At 39.5% G+C, this 18,329-nt stretch overlaps 2 protein-coding genes across 10 annotated transcripts in view; one reads left to right on the top strand and one right to left on the bottom strand.

Annotated features, from left to right (window-relative positions):
- Positions 1–18,329, top strand: part of CCNY (cyclin Y) — a 335,524-nt gene that overhangs the window by 105,205 nt on the left and 211,990 nt on the right. The window lies entirely within an intron of this gene.
- LOC118354148 (40S ribosomal protein S6-like) lies at positions 7,795–17,635 on the bottom strand. Its single transcript, XM_035714062.2, has one exon. It carries the CDS (start codon positions 17,142–17,144, stop codon positions 16,542–16,544), a length of 603 nt encoding a protein of 200 aa, XP_035569955.1. The 5' UTR covers positions 17,145–17,635; the 3' UTR covers positions 7,795–16,541.

Genomic DNA, 18,329 nt, shown 5'->3' with positions numbered 1-18,329 from the left:
AGCACTGATGAGGAATCCACAACCTTTACTTAGTTATTTTCCTTTCTAGTTTAGTCTCGGAGTCATTTACTCTCCCCCTCATTTTACAGATAAGTAAACTGAATCTTGGAGAGGTACAGTTTCCTGCCCAGTTCATGCAGAGCATGGACAAGGGTAGTAGAATTTACTGTGTGCTAACTTTGGCCCAAGTGCTATGCTAATTACTTGACCTGTGTTATCTCTTTTAATCTTTATATCATTCTTCCTATTTTACAGGGGAGAAAATTGAGACTGAATGGTTAAGAAATTTGCTCACGGTCTCATAGCTAGTTAGTGTCAGGGTTAGGATTCAATCTGCTATTACTTGCGAGAGCTCCACATCTCAACGGCCCTGTAACAGCTAGTTAGGGAATGACCTGGGTCTAGAAACTGACCCCTGTCCTTGTGCCTGGCCCGTGTCCACTTTGCTTTAAAACATTCATTCATCGTCTGTATGCTTTGAGCTAGCAATACTTTGTGATTAGGATTTTTACTTTTCTGCCTGCTTTTTGAAAGAGGCAAAGATTAAATAATTTTGTAGAATGGTAGATTTTCTCACCCTTTTCTACAAAGTGGAGTGTCTTTATTATCTTAAGGAGATAAATTACTTTCACATTTCTGGCTGAAGTTAACACAAACATTGAATTCATTCCTATCTAGGAAGGGGTAGAACCAAAAGGAAAGAAATAACAAGGTGTAAGACATGTGAGTGGCATTGAAATTCTGTTTTAGTCACACCAGGTCAGGGATGTAGCTCCAAGTATGTCATATTGGGCTTACTTTCAGGAAGCAGCATTTGGTATTTTTCACAAGAGTGCTCTTGATGATATCATGCTTGTCATACTTCAAAGGATGAATCCTTTCATGAGTCAACATATAGGCAGCAGGGGTGAGTCCATAGTAGTTGATATCATGCATTCAGTATCATTTTCAGCTTGTAGTTGGAAGGAAGGAGAGAGTTCATGTTCCCTGCCACATTTTGCATCATCTTGGAACATTGAGTAGTTTGTTGCTGGGAGTCTTGGTCAGAAACCGTTTCTTCTCTGTGCTCTGAGACTCAACATTGTTCTGCCCTGTGTCTCCTGAAGAATGAGGTAGGGCTCAATAAGGATAAATCCAGGACAGGGTCTTCTTAGAATGTGCCTCTGGCTCTGTGAAGTGTGTAGAGGACAAAGAGCAGGAGCCCAATAACCAGGAGACACATGTCCCAGACATGGCTCTGCCTTTACTATGGGACCTCCATCTTGCTGAGCCTCACTTTCCTCGCTGCTTGAGAAGAATGTGCTTAAAATTACTGCTTAGCCTTATACCCTGAGGTACCTAACATAAAAAACAAAATGAGGTTAAAATGCTTAATAAACCAGAAAGTACTCGATGAATGTATGTTATTATGAACACAGTACTCATGTTGATGTTCTTGCATGAAATATTGTGTTCCAAGATCTGCAGCAACTGTGTTTGAACTTTCCATAAGCAGAGAAACTAGAAGCCTGAGGGGCTCATCCTAACAAAGACATCAGTGTAGTGAGTGTTCATAAGATGGTGCCAGAAGGATAACTGGAATTTTAAAGTGGGTAGGATGAGGTTATATAGAGCTGTATGACCTTGAATGGGAAGCTTGCTGGCAGTAGAAGTTGGAATAGGAATACGACTCTTTCAAACATTTACTGGTCTTCTGGGTTGCATCTCTTCAGAGTCACACCATGGCGTCATATAGTGAGCAGTGGTACTCCTGGAGGGAATGGAGCCCACCCAGCTGGTCCGCTGACTGTGTCATGGGAAGGAAGTTCCTAGGAATGGTAATATGTATCCTTAAGTGAAGGCTGAAGGAAGGGTGCTTTTTTTTTTTTTTTTTTTTTAATTCTTCAGAGAAGGTTTTAAGGCATAAATTTATTGTATTAAAATACTGCTTTAAGTAAAGGGGAATTCATGCACTGAAAAATGAGCTCAAATAGCCCAAAACAGGTTATTGGCTGTTTGTAGCCATTTCTTTCCAGAAAGTCTAGCTAGATTCACAATTGCAGAGAGCTCTAACCCACTTTTCCTTTCCTTTTCTTGGGTCATTTATGCTGTTTGTAGTTGTTTTCTATGGCTCTTTTACTTCTTCTAGTGCCTCTTTTTGCTGTCTGCCTCTTGGAGGAAAGGGATATTTCAAAGCTTCAATTGAGGGTTGACACACAAATTGACAGATACTTCAGATCAACAAGATTTTGCCTGGAAAGTCTTGGTGAATTTGAGAAAAGAGATCATCTCAGGGGTTGGTTAGCTACAGACTACTACACTCTGGACATCTCTGTTACCTTGCCAGGAAGGTTGCTTTAAAATACTGGATTGGAAAACCTTGAAGTCTTTTTTTCTTCACCTTTGTCAGAATATTGACATTTTATATATTAGTTTTGATTTTGTCAAGAACTTTTATTTTTTTATTTTTTATTTTAAGGAACTTTTATTTTTGATTTGTTTTTTTAGTATGGCCAAAAAATTGAACATAGGAAGTAATAAAAGAGTTCTAAAATGTTTGGACGAGGGGAGGAGGGCGGGGGGTGGGAGTGAATGCGTGACGGGCACTGGGGGTTATTCTGTATGTTAGTAAATTGAACACCAATAAAAAATAAATTAAAAAAAATAAAATGTTTGGACGATGCTAACATTTCTGGGCTAAGTGTCTACTTTCCCATAGTTATACTACTTTGATAAAAAATTATTGTTAAGTTGGTTAACAATAATCTATAGCCACATTACCTACTACATATAATTTTAATTCCTGGGTCATCACTTTGTGATCTTTACTCCCTACTTGGGATATAGCGGGGCTTCATTGGGTATGATAATTGTGGGTTCCATGCTCAGCATAGCTTTACTAGCATCTGTAGACATGTCAGCTGGCTTTTGGCACTGAGAAAAGTACAGCTGGAGTACACTAAAGATAATTGTTAGCAACTGCAATTGCATCCTTGCCAGTTTGCTTTGTGAGCCTTGTAGAAAATCTTAGTTGGATGATGAAATGCAAGTCACTTCTATTTTGGACACCTCTGATTATAGACCTTCTGGCTTTAAGGAGGAAGTATAGGAAATACCCTGCATGAGAGTTCATATGTAATATAGCTGTGTGTTGCAAGCCCGTGGATGTGTTTAAAACATTTTATAAACAGATTCTTTCCTGTGAATGGTTGCTTCTGTTCTTGGTGGGCAAAAGGGAAAAAGAAGTTATTAAAAGTATTTTGATTATATTTGGTAAACTCTTTGTTTCACTGCAAATTTACCATTAATCAGAGGAATTAGTGCATGCATGGATGGGTTAAAACATCTGTTTTTTGTCTCTCAAGAAAAGATTTCACTCAAAATTTAGTATTCTGTCCATTAATGAATTTACAGTTTTTAAGGATATTAATTGAATACATCTATTCCATTAAGTGTAATCATAATTATCCTTTATCTCTGGCTTTTAGGTATGGATCCAGACTTTTTTTTTTTTAATAAATTTTTATTTATTTATGATAGAGAGAGAGAGAGAGAGAGAGAGAGAGGCAGAGACACAGGCAGAGGGAGAAGCAGGCTCCATGCACCGGGAGCCCGACGTGGGATTCGATCCCGGGTCTCCAGGATCGTGCCCTGGGCCAAAGGCAGGCACCAAACCGCTGTGCCACCCAGGGATCCCTGGATCCAGACTTTGTATAGTTGCTTAAAAGAGTAGGTTTTAGGGCTTCTGTGTACCTAGTCAAAGTCCAGGTTGAGAAATGAAGTTGTGATGCCATGTTTAATTCAGTTTCAAAAATTTCAAACTTACAAATTCATCAGAGATTACTTTATTTACAGTGAGGATTACTTTTGGAAGTTTATATGGGTAATTTTATTTTCCCACAGCCTCCAGCTATGTGTAAGTGATGGACTGTTATTTTAATGTGTAGTTTTGCTTGAAAAGCATGGGTAAACAGGGTTTATATAGCATTAGAGATCACCTTCTGCCTCCTGAAAACTAAAGTTGATGTTACTGAAGAGATACAGATCGTTTATTCACTTTAACTTGAGCATATATTTGATCCTTTTCTATATAAAATAAATCTAATGTCTGATTTTTTTTCCATTTCTTTGATTTTGTAGGAAGTGCAGAGGAAGCCTAGCAAAGCCGGTATTCAAATGTGTGACTTTTAAGTATTAACCACTTAGGGATAAATTTAAGAGATGGGAAACATATTCTTGCTTTGCAAACCATTTGCTTCAGTGGAAGATGGTTTTTTTCTGACAGGCCATGTATCTTAAGCACCATGCAAGCTCTTTGAGCACGCTTGGCTGTTTGTAGAGCAGTAGGAGGGTTACTTGGTAACTCAAGTTAGGAAGCTGTTGGCAGCCTCTGGGTGTTGGAAGTGAAGTATATGAGCAGAGGAGGTGGGGAGGAACTGTGGCAGCATCGTTAAGATGGGACCCAGGTGCAAGACAGCACAGCATGCCTTGTAATAGCCTAGCAAGGCCCTGAGACGTAAGAAATAGGCATCAGAAGTGGATTGGTTGCTTTTATATTGGGTGATGTTTGGGTGCCTCTGCATCGTTGAGAATGATTTGAGATGGATAGTAAGCATGGCAGTGACTTTCAGAATTGAGAGAGATGTTCTGCTGGGAGAGGAATTCTGACATGAAACCAGAAAACTTGATATCCAGACAATATTTTCTTCTTTCATTTAACTAATAAGTATTTTTGAGAGAACATTTGTTGAGTTTTTTGAAAATGAAATTTATTACTGTGCCTGGGTATTTATAAGACAACACTGTGATAGGACTAGAAGGAAAGAATGAAAGGAATTGTGGGAAGGAGTGTTTGTTTGGCTGAAGTGAAAATTTGAAAGCAAGGGGCTCATGTCAGTAGGTAAGTGTGACATTAGTCTGCTAGATGGCAGCCAGCTACCTCCACGTAGGCATGGCTTAATGCAGCCTTGTCCTTGCCCCCCAGTCTCCATTGTTCTCAGATTAGATCTGTGTATTCACTTTGGGCATGGAATGTTGATAGTTCAAGGCATCAGATGAATGCTTTTCCCTTTTCTGTCTGTATCTGGCTCTAATGAACATGATTCGAAATATGGTGTCAAACTGTAGTATTGATGTCCAGTAGAGAAGGACAGTCTATAAATTGCCTATATAATTTTTAGTTTTTTAATCCTCACAGTAACATTCATAAATGGGTTTTATCTTGTTTAGTCATATTTACGTGTGAAAGTATGTTCACTGAGCCTAGCTTCTTAGTGTAAAATTCAGGAACCCTTTCAGTAAAGCAGGAGTTCTTAAGCTATATCAGAGTTTCTCAACCTTGGCATTGATATTTTGGACAGGATAATTCTTTGTTGGTGGTGAGGGCTGTCCTGTCCATTGTAAGATATTTAGCAGCATCACTGCATTTACTCAGTAGATGCTGGTAGCATCTTCCTATCCCCAGTCGTGACACCAAACATGTCTCCTTGCATTGCCAAATATAATTTCCCTAAGGAGGCAACTCTCCTTCTACTTCTCCTGAGAACCATTGAATTCAAGGTGAAAAGGAAACAGTAAAGCAACTTCGAAATGGTTTGCTGTGTCCCTGGCTTTGACACATTCAGGCAGGGGGTGGGGATGGGGTGGGTGTAGAACTTCATAGACTCTATGCTGCACAGCTCCAAGGGGTGATCTGGACTTGATGTGATCTATGCTCTGCCCTCTTCCCCCAGCTTTGCAAAGGGTTGCATTGTTCATTTGAACTCATTAGAACTAGCATCCTGTTCTAAGATGGACAGGAAAGACATTGCTTGCAAATCTAACAATGGCTGGTTAGGATAGCTTTCTGTGTGTACCAGAAGGTGTGTAAATTCTTTACTTGAATTCAAAAATGAATTTAAAAAATCACTTAATTTTCTTCCTTTATGATTTCTCTTCTTTTCTTTTCTTCTTCCTCTAGTTTCTCTTTCTCTTTCTTTTTAGTGTAATACACAAAAAGGTATGGTAAATTTTTCTTCTTTTAGCCAACAGTTTTTATTTTTTACTCAGTTTTAAAAATCAGCTAGTTCTGTGTGTGGGTTTTCATATTTTATAGTACTAACAGTAGACTTTCCTTTTGAGAATCTGTTTTGATGAGGAATATAAAAATGGAATGCCTGTTAGAAGCTGTAATTCTTTGATCTGACTGTGTTTTCTGCAGTAGCTTTGGCTGGGTTTGACAAATGTTCAGTACAATTTAGTATTTTTGTGGACCTTTTGAAATTTCAACCAACAGCTTGACGACGTGGCCTCCTGAGGTGAACAGAATGGGTGTTTGATTCAGCTGTCTGATACTTAAGAACATCTTAGAAACCTTTGGGGGAAAAAACCTCTTGGTTGCATCTGTGTTGCATTGTTATACTTTTAAGGAAACATATTTAGGGAGGTACCTATTTCAATTATTTGATTTCAGGAGTCACTTTCTTTACCTGAGGACACTTCTGCTGGAATAAGGAAATGGTGGTATTGGCTTCTTGAAATAGAGGTTGAAGATTCAACTCTTGATTTGTAGCTTATCTAGAGGAAAAATGCTCCAAAAAATGTGGTGGTGCTGTATTCCTGACAGACATTTCCTCTAAAAATATTTGAACTCAAAATGTCAGTCCCTTAGATATAAAAGTGTAAAGATACAAACGGAAGTGACTTGAAAAATTTTTTTTTAAAAAAGATTTTGTTTATTAGAGAGAGAGAGCATGCATAAGTGGTGGGCAGAAGGAGAAGCAGACTCCCCACTGAGCAGGGATCCCAGTGCGGGACTCCATCCCAGGACCCCCAGGATCAGGACCTGAGCTGAAGGCAGACGCTCAACCAACCGACTGAGCCATCCAGGCACCCCTGGAAGTGATTCATGAAGTTGAAGATATTTTCCAAAAGCCTGAGGTTTGAAAATGTATAGTCAAGCCCTTCTGTGTCCATATAGCACATATTATTTGTTAGGAAACGTTATCATTATAAAAGTACAGCTATTCATTTAGAGAGGTGGTTTTCAGCACCCTTGTTAGAAAACACAGAGGGAAACTGGGTTGCTGGAGCCATTAGTCTGAGATTGAAAAGGCTCCTGGGGGCAGCCCCGGTGGCGCAGCGGTTTAGCGCCGCCTGCAGCCCAGGGTGTGATCCTGGAGACCCGGGGTCGAGTCCCACATCAGGCTCCTTGCATGGAGCCTGCTTCTCCCTCTGCCTGTGTCTCTGCCTCTCTCTCTCTCGCATAAATAAATAAATAAATCTTTAAAAAAATAAAATATTTATAAAAAAAAAAAAAAAGAAAAGGCTCCTGGGAGAATGATGGGAAGACCAAGTCCTCGGTGCTGTGACTATTTCTGGGGCTGTCATGTCAGTGTCTGCAGAACCATTTAGTAGCATTATTGGGAGTCATAAGAAGGAACCGCTTCTAGTTCATTTGGCACACCTGGAAGGGATATGGAAGATAAACTCATTAGATCATATTAAGCCATGCAGAAACAGCTAGACCTTGGTTATATTCTCTCTTTTCTTTTTGTATTCTCCAAAGTGACATTAGGTATTGTTTTAAGGGTGAATCTAAAGTTTGAGCAACCCTAGTGTATATGCCTGTTGCTGTGAAATGAAGTCTCTCAGGGAAGGTCTAGCCTTACCCAAGTTAAATGTATTGAGTTCTTTCATTTGGTTTTCAAATGCAAATGTATACAAAGCCTGTTTGCACGAAATGAAAATAGGACAAAACATATTTTGTACTACTTACATAAGGGCTCTTAGCATGGGGACCAGGGGCATAAATCTGCAACAGAAAATTATGGTTATAGAATATTTAAGATATTTTCATTTTAAGCATATAAAAGCATTGGAACAAGATGAACAAAAATGCTTCTTGTTAGGTGCCTTTAGAGGACCTCTTTTGGTGAACGGGTAACTAGCTCATTATTAAGGTATTGTGAGTAAAGGGGTATTTATAATGAATGGAAATTATATTCTCTTAATAAAGACCAATGCTGCTTTTAATGTCTTTAGCTTAACAGTTTTTGGAGCCATTTCTCATTGTACAGTTTGGTGTTTCAGTTTAGCCAGCTTGTGATGGGAATGATCACAGAGATCTAAGTTAGCTGTGTTGTTTGTTTCTGACTGTCTAAATAATTCATCTTATTTTCAGTACTGTTATAAGATGCTTGGTATATAATGTTTTGGCCTTTATTTCACTTTTTTTATTCCATTTTTTTATCTAGAATACTTGTCTCTTGCTGTTGATTTTTTATTTGAAAATAACTGTTAATCCTGATGGTGGGATCAATGTGTGAGGTGGCTGAAAACTGAGCACAAAATTATTATTACTATTTTTTTCCCAGAGTCCAGAAGTGGTGACAGGTTTTCATTTGGATTTCTCGCTGTAGATAAAGAGATTGTATTAAGCAGAATGCTATTACTGTAAGGGCCTAGGCAAGCAGAGAAGTTACAGGAATTCCTTTCCTTTTATTTATTTTTTATTTTTTATTTTTTTTCCTTTCCTTTTAAATTAACATTTTAGTAAGTGGTAAACCCCTTATGTGGAAATGATTCTAGAATGTGTTCTCTTCAACCACAGAGAAGATGTTGGAGAGAAAATGGAATTCAGTAGGCAAGTCTTGGCTGAGAGATGCTTATTTTCTAACACTTTAGGGGGGAATTTGGTGCCTGCAATGAGGCTCAGAGTCATGGCTACTGTGGTCAGTCCCATAGGTATGCTGGCTCTGCAGAGGGGCCATTTTTAAGAAGTGTGAGAATTTGATTGCCTCCCACCCCCGCAGGAGTTTAAGGTTCAGTTCTTCATTTGGTCAACAAACAAAAAGTTCCTCCAAGTACTAAGTTCCATGTTCCCCACTGGATGCTGGGAATGCAAGATCAATATAACTTGGACCTTGCCCTTAAGGTCCTAATAATCTTTTAAGGGGAGACAGATATGCAAATGGATGATTGCAGTATACAGAGATAGAAGGGAAGCCAGAGTGATTACCTCTGTCCTGGTTGATGAGGAGATGTGGTCAGAGAAGGCTATGGCAAGGGCAAGAGGGATGGGAGTGGGGAAGAGGCAGGAAGTGTGCTGCAGGCAGAAGGAAACTGTTTTTGAAAGGTGCCAGGGTGGATTGGCACATAGGTTAATTCTGAAGTCAGTAAGGAATGTGGAACTTGTTGGTGGCTTAATTCCCAAACATCTTATGTAATGAATTATGCACATTAAGAAGACATTGATTCTAAAAGATTTCATAGTTGATGGATGTGGAGACCAGTTTTGTGTATTTTGCATACATTCTGGATTTTGTAAAATGATTACTCAAAGGTATAATGTGGGAGAGAGAATAGATGTTTTCAGACCTGTGAAAGCAGTATATTGCTTTTGTTGAGTATGAGAAAATAGCCTTTATAGAATCCTAGAACATTCATACAATCAAGTACCATAGAGATCCTCACTTTACAGATACAGCAGTTGTGCTAAGAGGGATTGCTCCTTAGCATCACACAACTAGTGACAACGTGGTAGCTGCCTCCCCTCAGAGCAAGTGTTGTGAAAGAAAGCATGAGAGACCTGCAAGATAGAAGACACAGCTGTTTTATGATCCAAGTTTGGAAGTAATATTCCATCATTGCTTGCTTGTTAGAATTAAATCCCTAAAATCCAACCTACATTCAAGGGAATGGTGTTACACAAGAATGTGAATACCTAGAGATACTTTAGGGACTGTATTGGAGGCTCCTTACCACAAGCATTAATTAAAACTTCTTTTGGTTGTAGCAGAAGTCCCCTAAAACTGATTTGGGTGAGGAACCGGGGAGGGAAGTATTATTGGAAGTGTATGAGAATATTTTTATAGAAGGCAATGGCGCAGAACATACCTGAGTCTTACTTGGAATTGGGAGTTAGATAGCTTGTAGGAACTGAGGCAGCTATTTCTTTCAATATTTTACTTTTAAATTCTCTTGTCAGTTTTAATTGATCTTATCTTTCTCTATGTTTATTTATTTTTCTGTGAATCTTTATTATAAAATAGCTTCTTTTCTTCCTCTATACACGGTAGCAAATGGCTACCTCAATGTCTTCAATTCTAGGTCTGCAAAAGACTGACTAGAAGCTCTGTTCCGATTTCCTAAGAGAAAGGATTGAGTTCACTTAAATTAGTTGATAGGATGGCTCCCCCTGTGAAAGGTGTCCAGTCATCTATGACATGGTGAAGGTCAAGGTTGAGTATGGACAGGAAGACTCATCTATGACATGGTCAAGGTCAAGGTTGAGTATGGACAGGAAGACTTACCATTGTTTGTTGTGGGGAATGAATACAAGGGGTGAGGTTGGAGAGGATAGTAAATGGTTGGGGGAAGCCCAGTGAAGGACAGAAGTAATTTTCTCATATTTTGTTTTTATTTTTTATTTTTTTTATTTTTATTTTTTTAAATTAATTAATTTATTTATGATAGTCACAGAGAGAGAGGCGCAGAGACACAGGCAGAGGGAGAAGCAGGCTCCATGCACCGGGATCCCGATGTGGGATTCGATCCCGGGTCTCCAGGATCACGCCCTGGGCCAAAGGCAGGCGCCAAACCGCTGCGCCACCCAGGGATCCCTCATATTTTGTTTTTAAAATACATGTTTTGGTTTTCCTAAGACATTCCCAATATACTCCCAAAATAGTAGACCTAAGATGAATTAATTTAGGTAAAACTCCGCGGGGAGTTCATTTTTGACAAGACCAACCTTAGCAGAAAAACATGATTGTTTATATTAAGAAATTAACAGAAATGTTTTTGAGACTTTTGTTAACTCGAAAGCTAGAAGATCAGTAAGTTTTGAATAAAATTACAATTTATTTCTCTTTCTTTTTGAACTTGCCCCTTATAAATTTCAGATTTATCTATTTTTTTACAAAACATTCTAATACTGTGAACATCTGTCAACTTTCCTATCTTAGATTTTTTTTTTTAGCAGTTTATGTAACTTGAAATTAGCATTTTCTCTTCTGTTCTAAAACTGCCCATTTAGTGTCTTCACATAAACCATGCTTTAAATCAATCTAATTGATTTAAATAAATTATAAAGAAGCAAAGATTTTTATTGACATTTTTGCATATTTACTTCCATAGCATTTAAAAATAGTACATACTTTGACATAGCTGTAAAATATATTTTTTTAAAGATTTTATTTATTTATTCATGAGAGACACACAGAGAGAAAGAAGCAGAGACACAGGCAGGGGGAGAAGCAGGCCCCATGCAGGGAGCCCAACATGGGACTCGATCCCTGGTCTCCAGGACCAAAGGCGGTGCTAAACCGCTGAGCCATCCGGGCTGCCCAGCTGTAAAATATTTTGTATTATGAAGATAGACACCGAAGGCCTTTCCTGGGAGTAATTTTCTTTTTGCTTTGTAGATTAATCAGGAGATTAGTTTTGAGTTTTGTCCTTAGAGTTTGATTTGAGCCGTCCAGTAGTAGCAGCAATTAAAGCAGATTAAGTATGTGGTAAATGCTAACCTTTATATATGTTAAAGCATTGTTTTGTTGATTAAAAGTTGAGACTGACATAGTTGTCTGGGAATTGCTGTGTGGTAGATAGCTCTCTTAACAGCTCTCAGAAGTCTCTGAGTGGGGAAGCTGGTGGTATATATGAATGGGGGAAGCAAGGCAAGTGCCACTGGGGCAGGGCGGATGTGGAGACCAGAAGAGTGATTCTGGTTATGGCAGGGTCCACTTAACTTGGGTTCAGTAAGGTTTGCTGGGTGGTGCTGCTCTGGAAAAATCTACTCCAATTATTTATCCTAATGTATTACTCACATAATACACCATTATTGTAGATTTAGATTTGGTAATAGTGCTGCTATTTCCTGTTAGAATCTGGTAGAGGAAAAAAGACTCTGTATTGCAGTTGCAGGAATCTCTGGGAAGATGGAGCAAGTTCTCTGGCTTATTATTATTAATTGCTTCTTTTGCTTTACTCTCTTCAGGCTGTTCTTTCTTCTAATCCTGTCTCTTTCCCCTTAACAGATGTGGAGTTGATCATGTCACTGCCCTGCGTAAAAACCTACTTTGGCTCCTATTGTAGTTAGAGTAAAGCACAAACTCCTCCTCATGGCTCACAGTCCTTATTCTGTCCCTGCTTGCCACATAAATCTCCTTTCTCATATAGCGACTCCAGCCACAAGGACTTACTTGATGTTTGTCACACTACCAAGCTTGTCCTGGTCCAAGGTTTGTGCACTTGTTATAGCTTCTACTTTGCAAGATCTTCCCAAAGAAAACTACCTTGTTGGCTCTTGGGCAACCTGTGTCACCTCCTCGGGGGTCTATCCCTAGAAACACAATTCAGGGAAAGGAACTCTCATCACTGTGGCAGTTCTATCATTTTCTTACCTCACTTTGTTTGCCTATTTGTTGTCTGTCTCCCCCAGAATATAAACTCATGAGGATAGGGACAGTGTGTGTCTTGCCCATCATAATATTCCCATTATCTAGAACAGTCCTTGACACATAGTAGTTGCTCAGTAAATATTTGAACAACTAGAGATACTGCATTCATTTTACAGCTAGTAAACATTTCTTTTTGTTTTACAACCTTGGCATTTTTAAAGGGCACAGGCCAGTTATTTTGTAAAATATCACTCAATTTGGGTTTGTCTGATGTTTTTTCTTGATTAGGTTCAGGTTGTATATACATTTTTGGCAGGAATACCACAGAAGTGATACATGAAGAGGCACATGCCGTTTGTCTCATCATTGGTGATGTTTTTTTGTTTGGTTGAGGAGTGGTACCATTCAGGTTTCTTCAGTGTAATGTAGCTTTAATTAATAATAATAAGTAATTTGTGGGGAGATTGAGACTATGTAAGTATTCTATTTCTTATCAAGCTTTCACTCATTAGTTGTAATGTCCATTAATAATTTTTTAGTTCCTTCTCTGTTTTTTGGTAGGCAGTGTAAGGAAGAGCTCTTCCTTCTCCCCATTGTATAAAAATCAGTATGGAGTCATGGATTCTTATTTGGTGAGTTGTAATCTCTTCTTATTTTTTATTGCTGGACTTGTCCCAGCACCAGATTTGGTGGTGGGAGCCTCTTTAAACTGGTTCCTTTCCAAACTATATTCCTTAGATATGTCCTAATTGTTCCTGAGCACTTCCTTAGTTTCTGGCAGGATTTTTGCTTTGTAGAAATCATTTTTCTCTTGGTGTGGGAAAAAAAATTTTCTTCCCTCTTAAAAAATATGGATGTAATGTTTTCCTTATAGAATATCACATAGTATCAGTAGCAAATCATGATTCCTGAAAATGTGACCTTAAATACATCTCTCTTTTTTTAAACTGTCATGATTTTGCTTGTTGTTTCTATGAAATCAAAGAGTAGCACCTTATCTGCTTGTAGCTCAGGGACTAAATGACATGTGGTCAGCAATACTTACTGAGTACTGCCAATGCATAATGCTATCTATCTGGAGCTGATAAAATTATATAGGAAAGTAGAAGAGAGCATGTCTCTGCTTTATTTTTCTTTTTTTCTTTAAAGATTTTGTTTATTCATGAGAGACAGAGAGAGAGAGGCAGAGACACAGGCAGAGGGAGAAGCAGGCTTCCTGCAGGGTGCCTGGTACAGGACTCCATCCCAGGACCCCGGGATCACGTCTTGAGCCAAAGGCAGATGCTCAACCACTGAGCCACCCAGGCGCCCCTGTATCTGCTCTTAAGGATGGGTTTAGTGCAGGAAGGTAAGGCTACATACCGCACATAAGAACAAGTGAAATTGAGAAGGTGAATTTTAACAACTGTCTGCTTTATCCCGCTTACATGTAAAGATTACCATTTGGTTTGTAGCAGTAGTCTCAAGAACTTGGTGCCATTTGTGACTACTTCTTGTTGAACTCACACCTGTAAGACAAGGCAAGGCCAAGGCCTGACCAATTTTATCAGTAAAGAAAAAACAAATTACTTTTAGATTTAGGTGGTTGATTACCTACAAACAGAAAAAAGAATAAGTGAAAGGTGCCAGCTTCCTGTAATCTTTTTCCAACATACCAAGCAGGGTGATGCTGAAGTAAGAGGGGCCAGTGTATTGGCATGTGTCATGGGATACACTACTGCCAGGAAGCCAAGTCTAGATTGCAGCTAAGTGGGTTTATATTTTGGAACTCTATTTGGTGCGGAGTGGAGGAATGTACAGAGAGCCCCATACTTCACCAGAACCCAGGAGGCAGTGAGAACCCGTCTCATGGCAGCCACCAGAGAGACAGGGAGGCTAATCTGAATGTTGCCTCCCTGCCCTGTTCAGTGTTGCAATCTTAACACTAGTATTGGAATGTGGGGCTTTTGGGAGGACCTTAAGTTCTGAGGATGGTGCCCTCAGGATTGGGATTAGTACCTTATAATAAAAGAGACTCCAAAGAGATCCTTAGCCACTTCTACCACGTGAGGACACAGAAGTCTGCAACCCAGAAAAGGGCCCTCACCCAACCATGCTGGCACCCTGATCTTCGACTTCTACCTTCCAGAACTGTTAGACATAAATATCTGTTGTTTGTAAGCTATCCACTTGTGATATTTTGTTAATAGCAGTATAGATGGACTAAGACAACCTCTTAGTGGCTCCTTAGACCCCCCCCCCCCCCCCCCCCCCCCCCCCCCCCCCGTGATACAGGAGGATCGTAAGATATTCCTCCAAGTCATATCAACTGTGGTTCAGATCTTGTCTACATGGACTATTTGGATAAATGCAGGGTGTCTGGGGCACCATGGCAGAGCATTCTTCTGTACCTCTTTCATTTTGTGATGTGATTGATAACTCCACACAAAATAGTTGTATTGCCTCTAATTGTCCTTCAGGCTATTGTATTTCGCATTGTCCTGTCCCACCTGTATAGAGGTCTATTCTGTAATAAGCTATTATGTGAATGTGTATAAGGTTGTTCTGAGAGCCTTTGTTCTGTCTACTCTGTTCTTCACATCTAATCTAAATTCATGGATGTTGGAGTGCCTGGGTGGCTCAGTCGGTTAAGGTTTGCCTTCATTTCAGGTCCCGATCTCAGGGTCCTGGGATCCAGCTCCACATTGGGCTCCCTGCTCGGTGGGGAACTTGCCTCTTCATCTCCTCTGCCTGCCACTCCTCCTGCTTATGCTCTCTGTCAAATAAATAAAATCTTAAAAAAAAATTATAGATGCCATTTGCTTGAAAATCCTAGGTTAGGCTATCCATGATATATACAGAGTCACTGGATTTCTGCAAACGTTGTCATTTTAAACAACTGTGTGTGTGTTTTTAATTGTGGCAAAGTTATACATAACCGTAAAACCATTTTTCAGTGTATAGTTCAGAGCCATTTAGGTACATTGACATTGTTGTACAGGCATCAGCACTGTCATTCCCCAGAACTTTCTCATTTTCCTAAACTGAAACTCTGTACTTACTAAATAATAATTCCATCTCCGTCTTCTTCCCCTGGCTACCTTTTTGCTTTCTGTCTTTCTGCCTGACTGCTCCCAGTATCTCATATATGTACCCCCATATACAATACCTGTCTTTTATGATTGGATTATTTCACTTAGCATAATGTCAGGGTATAGCATCTATCAGAATTTCATTCCTTTTTAAGGCGGAATAATATTCCATTATATGTATATATCACATTTTGTGTACTCATCTGTTGATGGACATTTGGATTCCTTCCATCTTTTAACTATCATGAGTAATGTTTCTGCAGATGTGGCTGTATAAACGTCTGCTTGGATCCTTGCTTTTAATTCTTTTGGGTATATATCCAGAAATGGAGTTGCTGGAAGGATCTGTGTTTTGATACTTAATTTTTGGTGAATCTGTGTTACCATTTAAGCTTAAATGTGATATGGATAAGATTGATCCAGAAGCTGAACTGTCAAATTGTATTTACCTTTATGAGACCAAAATGAATGATTTTGTTTTTATTTTTTTATTTTTATTTTTTATTTTTTTTTTTAAATTTATTTATGATAGTCACAGAGAGAGAGAGAGAGAGAGAGAGAGAGAGAGAGAGGCAGAGACTTAGGCAGAGGGAGAAGCAGGCTCCATGCACCGGGAGCCTGACGTGGGATTCGATCCCGGGTCTCCAGGATCGCGCCCTGGGCCAAAGGCAGGCGCCAAACCGCTGCGCCACCCAGGGATCCCTGATTCTGTTTTTAAAGACAATATTTGTTATTTCCTTGATTACAGAAGCAGCATATTCACTGTAGAAAATTTAGAGAAGCCTATAGAAAAATATTACCTATAATCCCACCATGCAGAGCAATGCTTTTTTAAAAGTATTTTACACTATTACTTTATATTAATATGAACAAAACACCCTAATGATATGTGTAGATACATTTATTTATTTATTTATTTATTTATTTATTTGGTGTCTGATCTTATTTATTTTGTCACTCTTAGAAAATCTCATTTTTGACTGGACTCAGAGGTAGAAGCTCTCAGAGAGGACAGCCTCCGTCTCTTGGTAATCTGTTCGTGGCGTTTTTCTTTGGCCTCCTTCATTCTCTTGGCCAAAAGTTTAGCATATTCTGCAGTCTCTTCCTTATTTTACTTAGTATGCTGTTTCTTCAAAGCAATACGCCGACGTTTGTGTTGGAGGACACGTGGAGTAACAAGACGCTGAATCTTGGGTGCTTTGGTTCTAGGTTTCTTACCTTCTTTGTTTAGGGGCTTTCTAACAACATACTGGTGGACATCGTTTTCTTTTGACAGATTCAAAAGATTTCGGATTCTGCTGGCTCTTTTGGGCCCCAGGCGACGAGGCACAGCAGTATCAGTGAGTCCAGGAATATCCTTCTCCCCTTTTTTTACAATAACCAAATTGAGAACACTGAGATTGGCATCCACAATGCAACCCCGAACAGATTTGCGCTTCCTCTCTCCCGTCCTCCTGGGTCCGTAGCAGGAATGCCCCTTACTCAGCAGCAGGCAGACACGGCCATGGGTCAAGACACCCTGCTTCATGGGGGAGCCTTGTTTGTCATTGCCACCACTGATTCGCGCCACGTAACCCTTCCATTCCTTGCCCAGAGCATCGGCAGCAACTTCTGTGGCCATAGGCTTCTCATAAAAGGTACGCAGTTTGCGCTCATCATCCACTTCAATGAGTTTCTGGCAGCCAGTAGCTGGGAAGGAGATGTTCAGCTTCATCCTGAAGCGGCCTACCCTACATGTATCTGTTAAAAAATTAAAAAAAAAAAATACAGGTTTATGGGTCAGAAAGCAAGTTTATGTGGTGGGAGATTACTAAAATACAGGTATTTTTCATCTGTTTATTCACTGGTTCATATCTCTCAAATACATTTATTTTGTATACATAGACTTAGATGTGTATTCCTTTCAATTTGGGGTCATGGAGGATGTGGGGGCGATCTGGCTGTGACATCTGTCACTCCATTGACCACCATAGTTGATTTGACTGAGCTGGCTGGCTAGGTTGGTGTCCCCTTCCCTCCTTACTGCTCTTTGTGCATCCCTCCTGAAGCTATCCTTGGCTGAAGAGGGCCACCTTCCCTGATAGAGGAGGACTATTCTGTCAAGGGTATAGGAGTAGCTGCACTCCCCTGCTAGAACCTCCAAACAAGCCTTTGAATTGGAGTAATGCTATAACTATGACCTCCTAATTTTCTTTTTCTCTTACTATAAAATAATAATTCTAATAATTCAAAATAATCTAACGTAAATTAACATTACTATAGGTTGTACTTTTTATTTTATTATTTTTATTTTTAAAAGATTTTATTTATTTATTCATGAGAGATACAGAGACACAGGCAGAGGGAGGAGCAGGCCCCATGCAGGGAGCCCTACGTGGGACTCGATCCCAGGTCTCCAGGATCACACCCCAGGCTAAAGGTGGCGTTAAACCACTAAGCCACCAGGGCTGCCCCAGGTTGTACTTTTTAAAAGATTTTTGTTATTTATTAGAGGGAGAGGGAGAGAGAGAGAGAGAGAGAGAGCGTGCGCACAAGCAGGGGAGGGGCAGAGGGAAAGGGTGGAAGCAGACTCTGCTGAACAGGGAGCCCAACGGAGGTCTCAATCCCAAAACCCAGAGCTGAAGGCAGACACTTAACCTACTGAGCCACCCAGTTGCTGCAAGTATATCAGTTCTGTAACTTATTTAGATTGCTCATGACAATACTAATTATGGTAGCATTGAATCTAAGAATTTAGATTTTTGTCCTTTAGGTTTTTCTTTCTTTTTAAAAACCTCTTAAATAATAATATATTCTTATGTCTTTGGAGGCATTTCCTTAGGAAGCATTTCTAAAGGTCAATTTTTTTGAGGCAAAGGAATAAAACTTGACAAGTAGTAGGTAGGAATTAAAAAAAAAC

Source organism: Canis lupus, chromosome 2, assembly GCF_003254725.2.
Source record: "Canis lupus dingo isolate Sandy chromosome 2, ASM325472v2, whole genome shotgun sequence".
In the NCBI taxonomy this organism is placed as follows: domain Eukaryota; kingdom Metazoa; phylum Chordata; class Mammalia; order Carnivora; family Canidae; genus Canis; species Canis lupus.
This window is presented reverse-complemented; position numbering and strand designations above follow the sequence as displayed.

What these genes read in the sequence shown, in the direction of transcription:
- LOC118354148 (XM_035714062.2), bottom strand. Translation starts at nt 17,144, where the DNA reads ATGAAGCTGAACATCTCCTTCCCAGCTACTGGCTGCCAGAAACTCATT.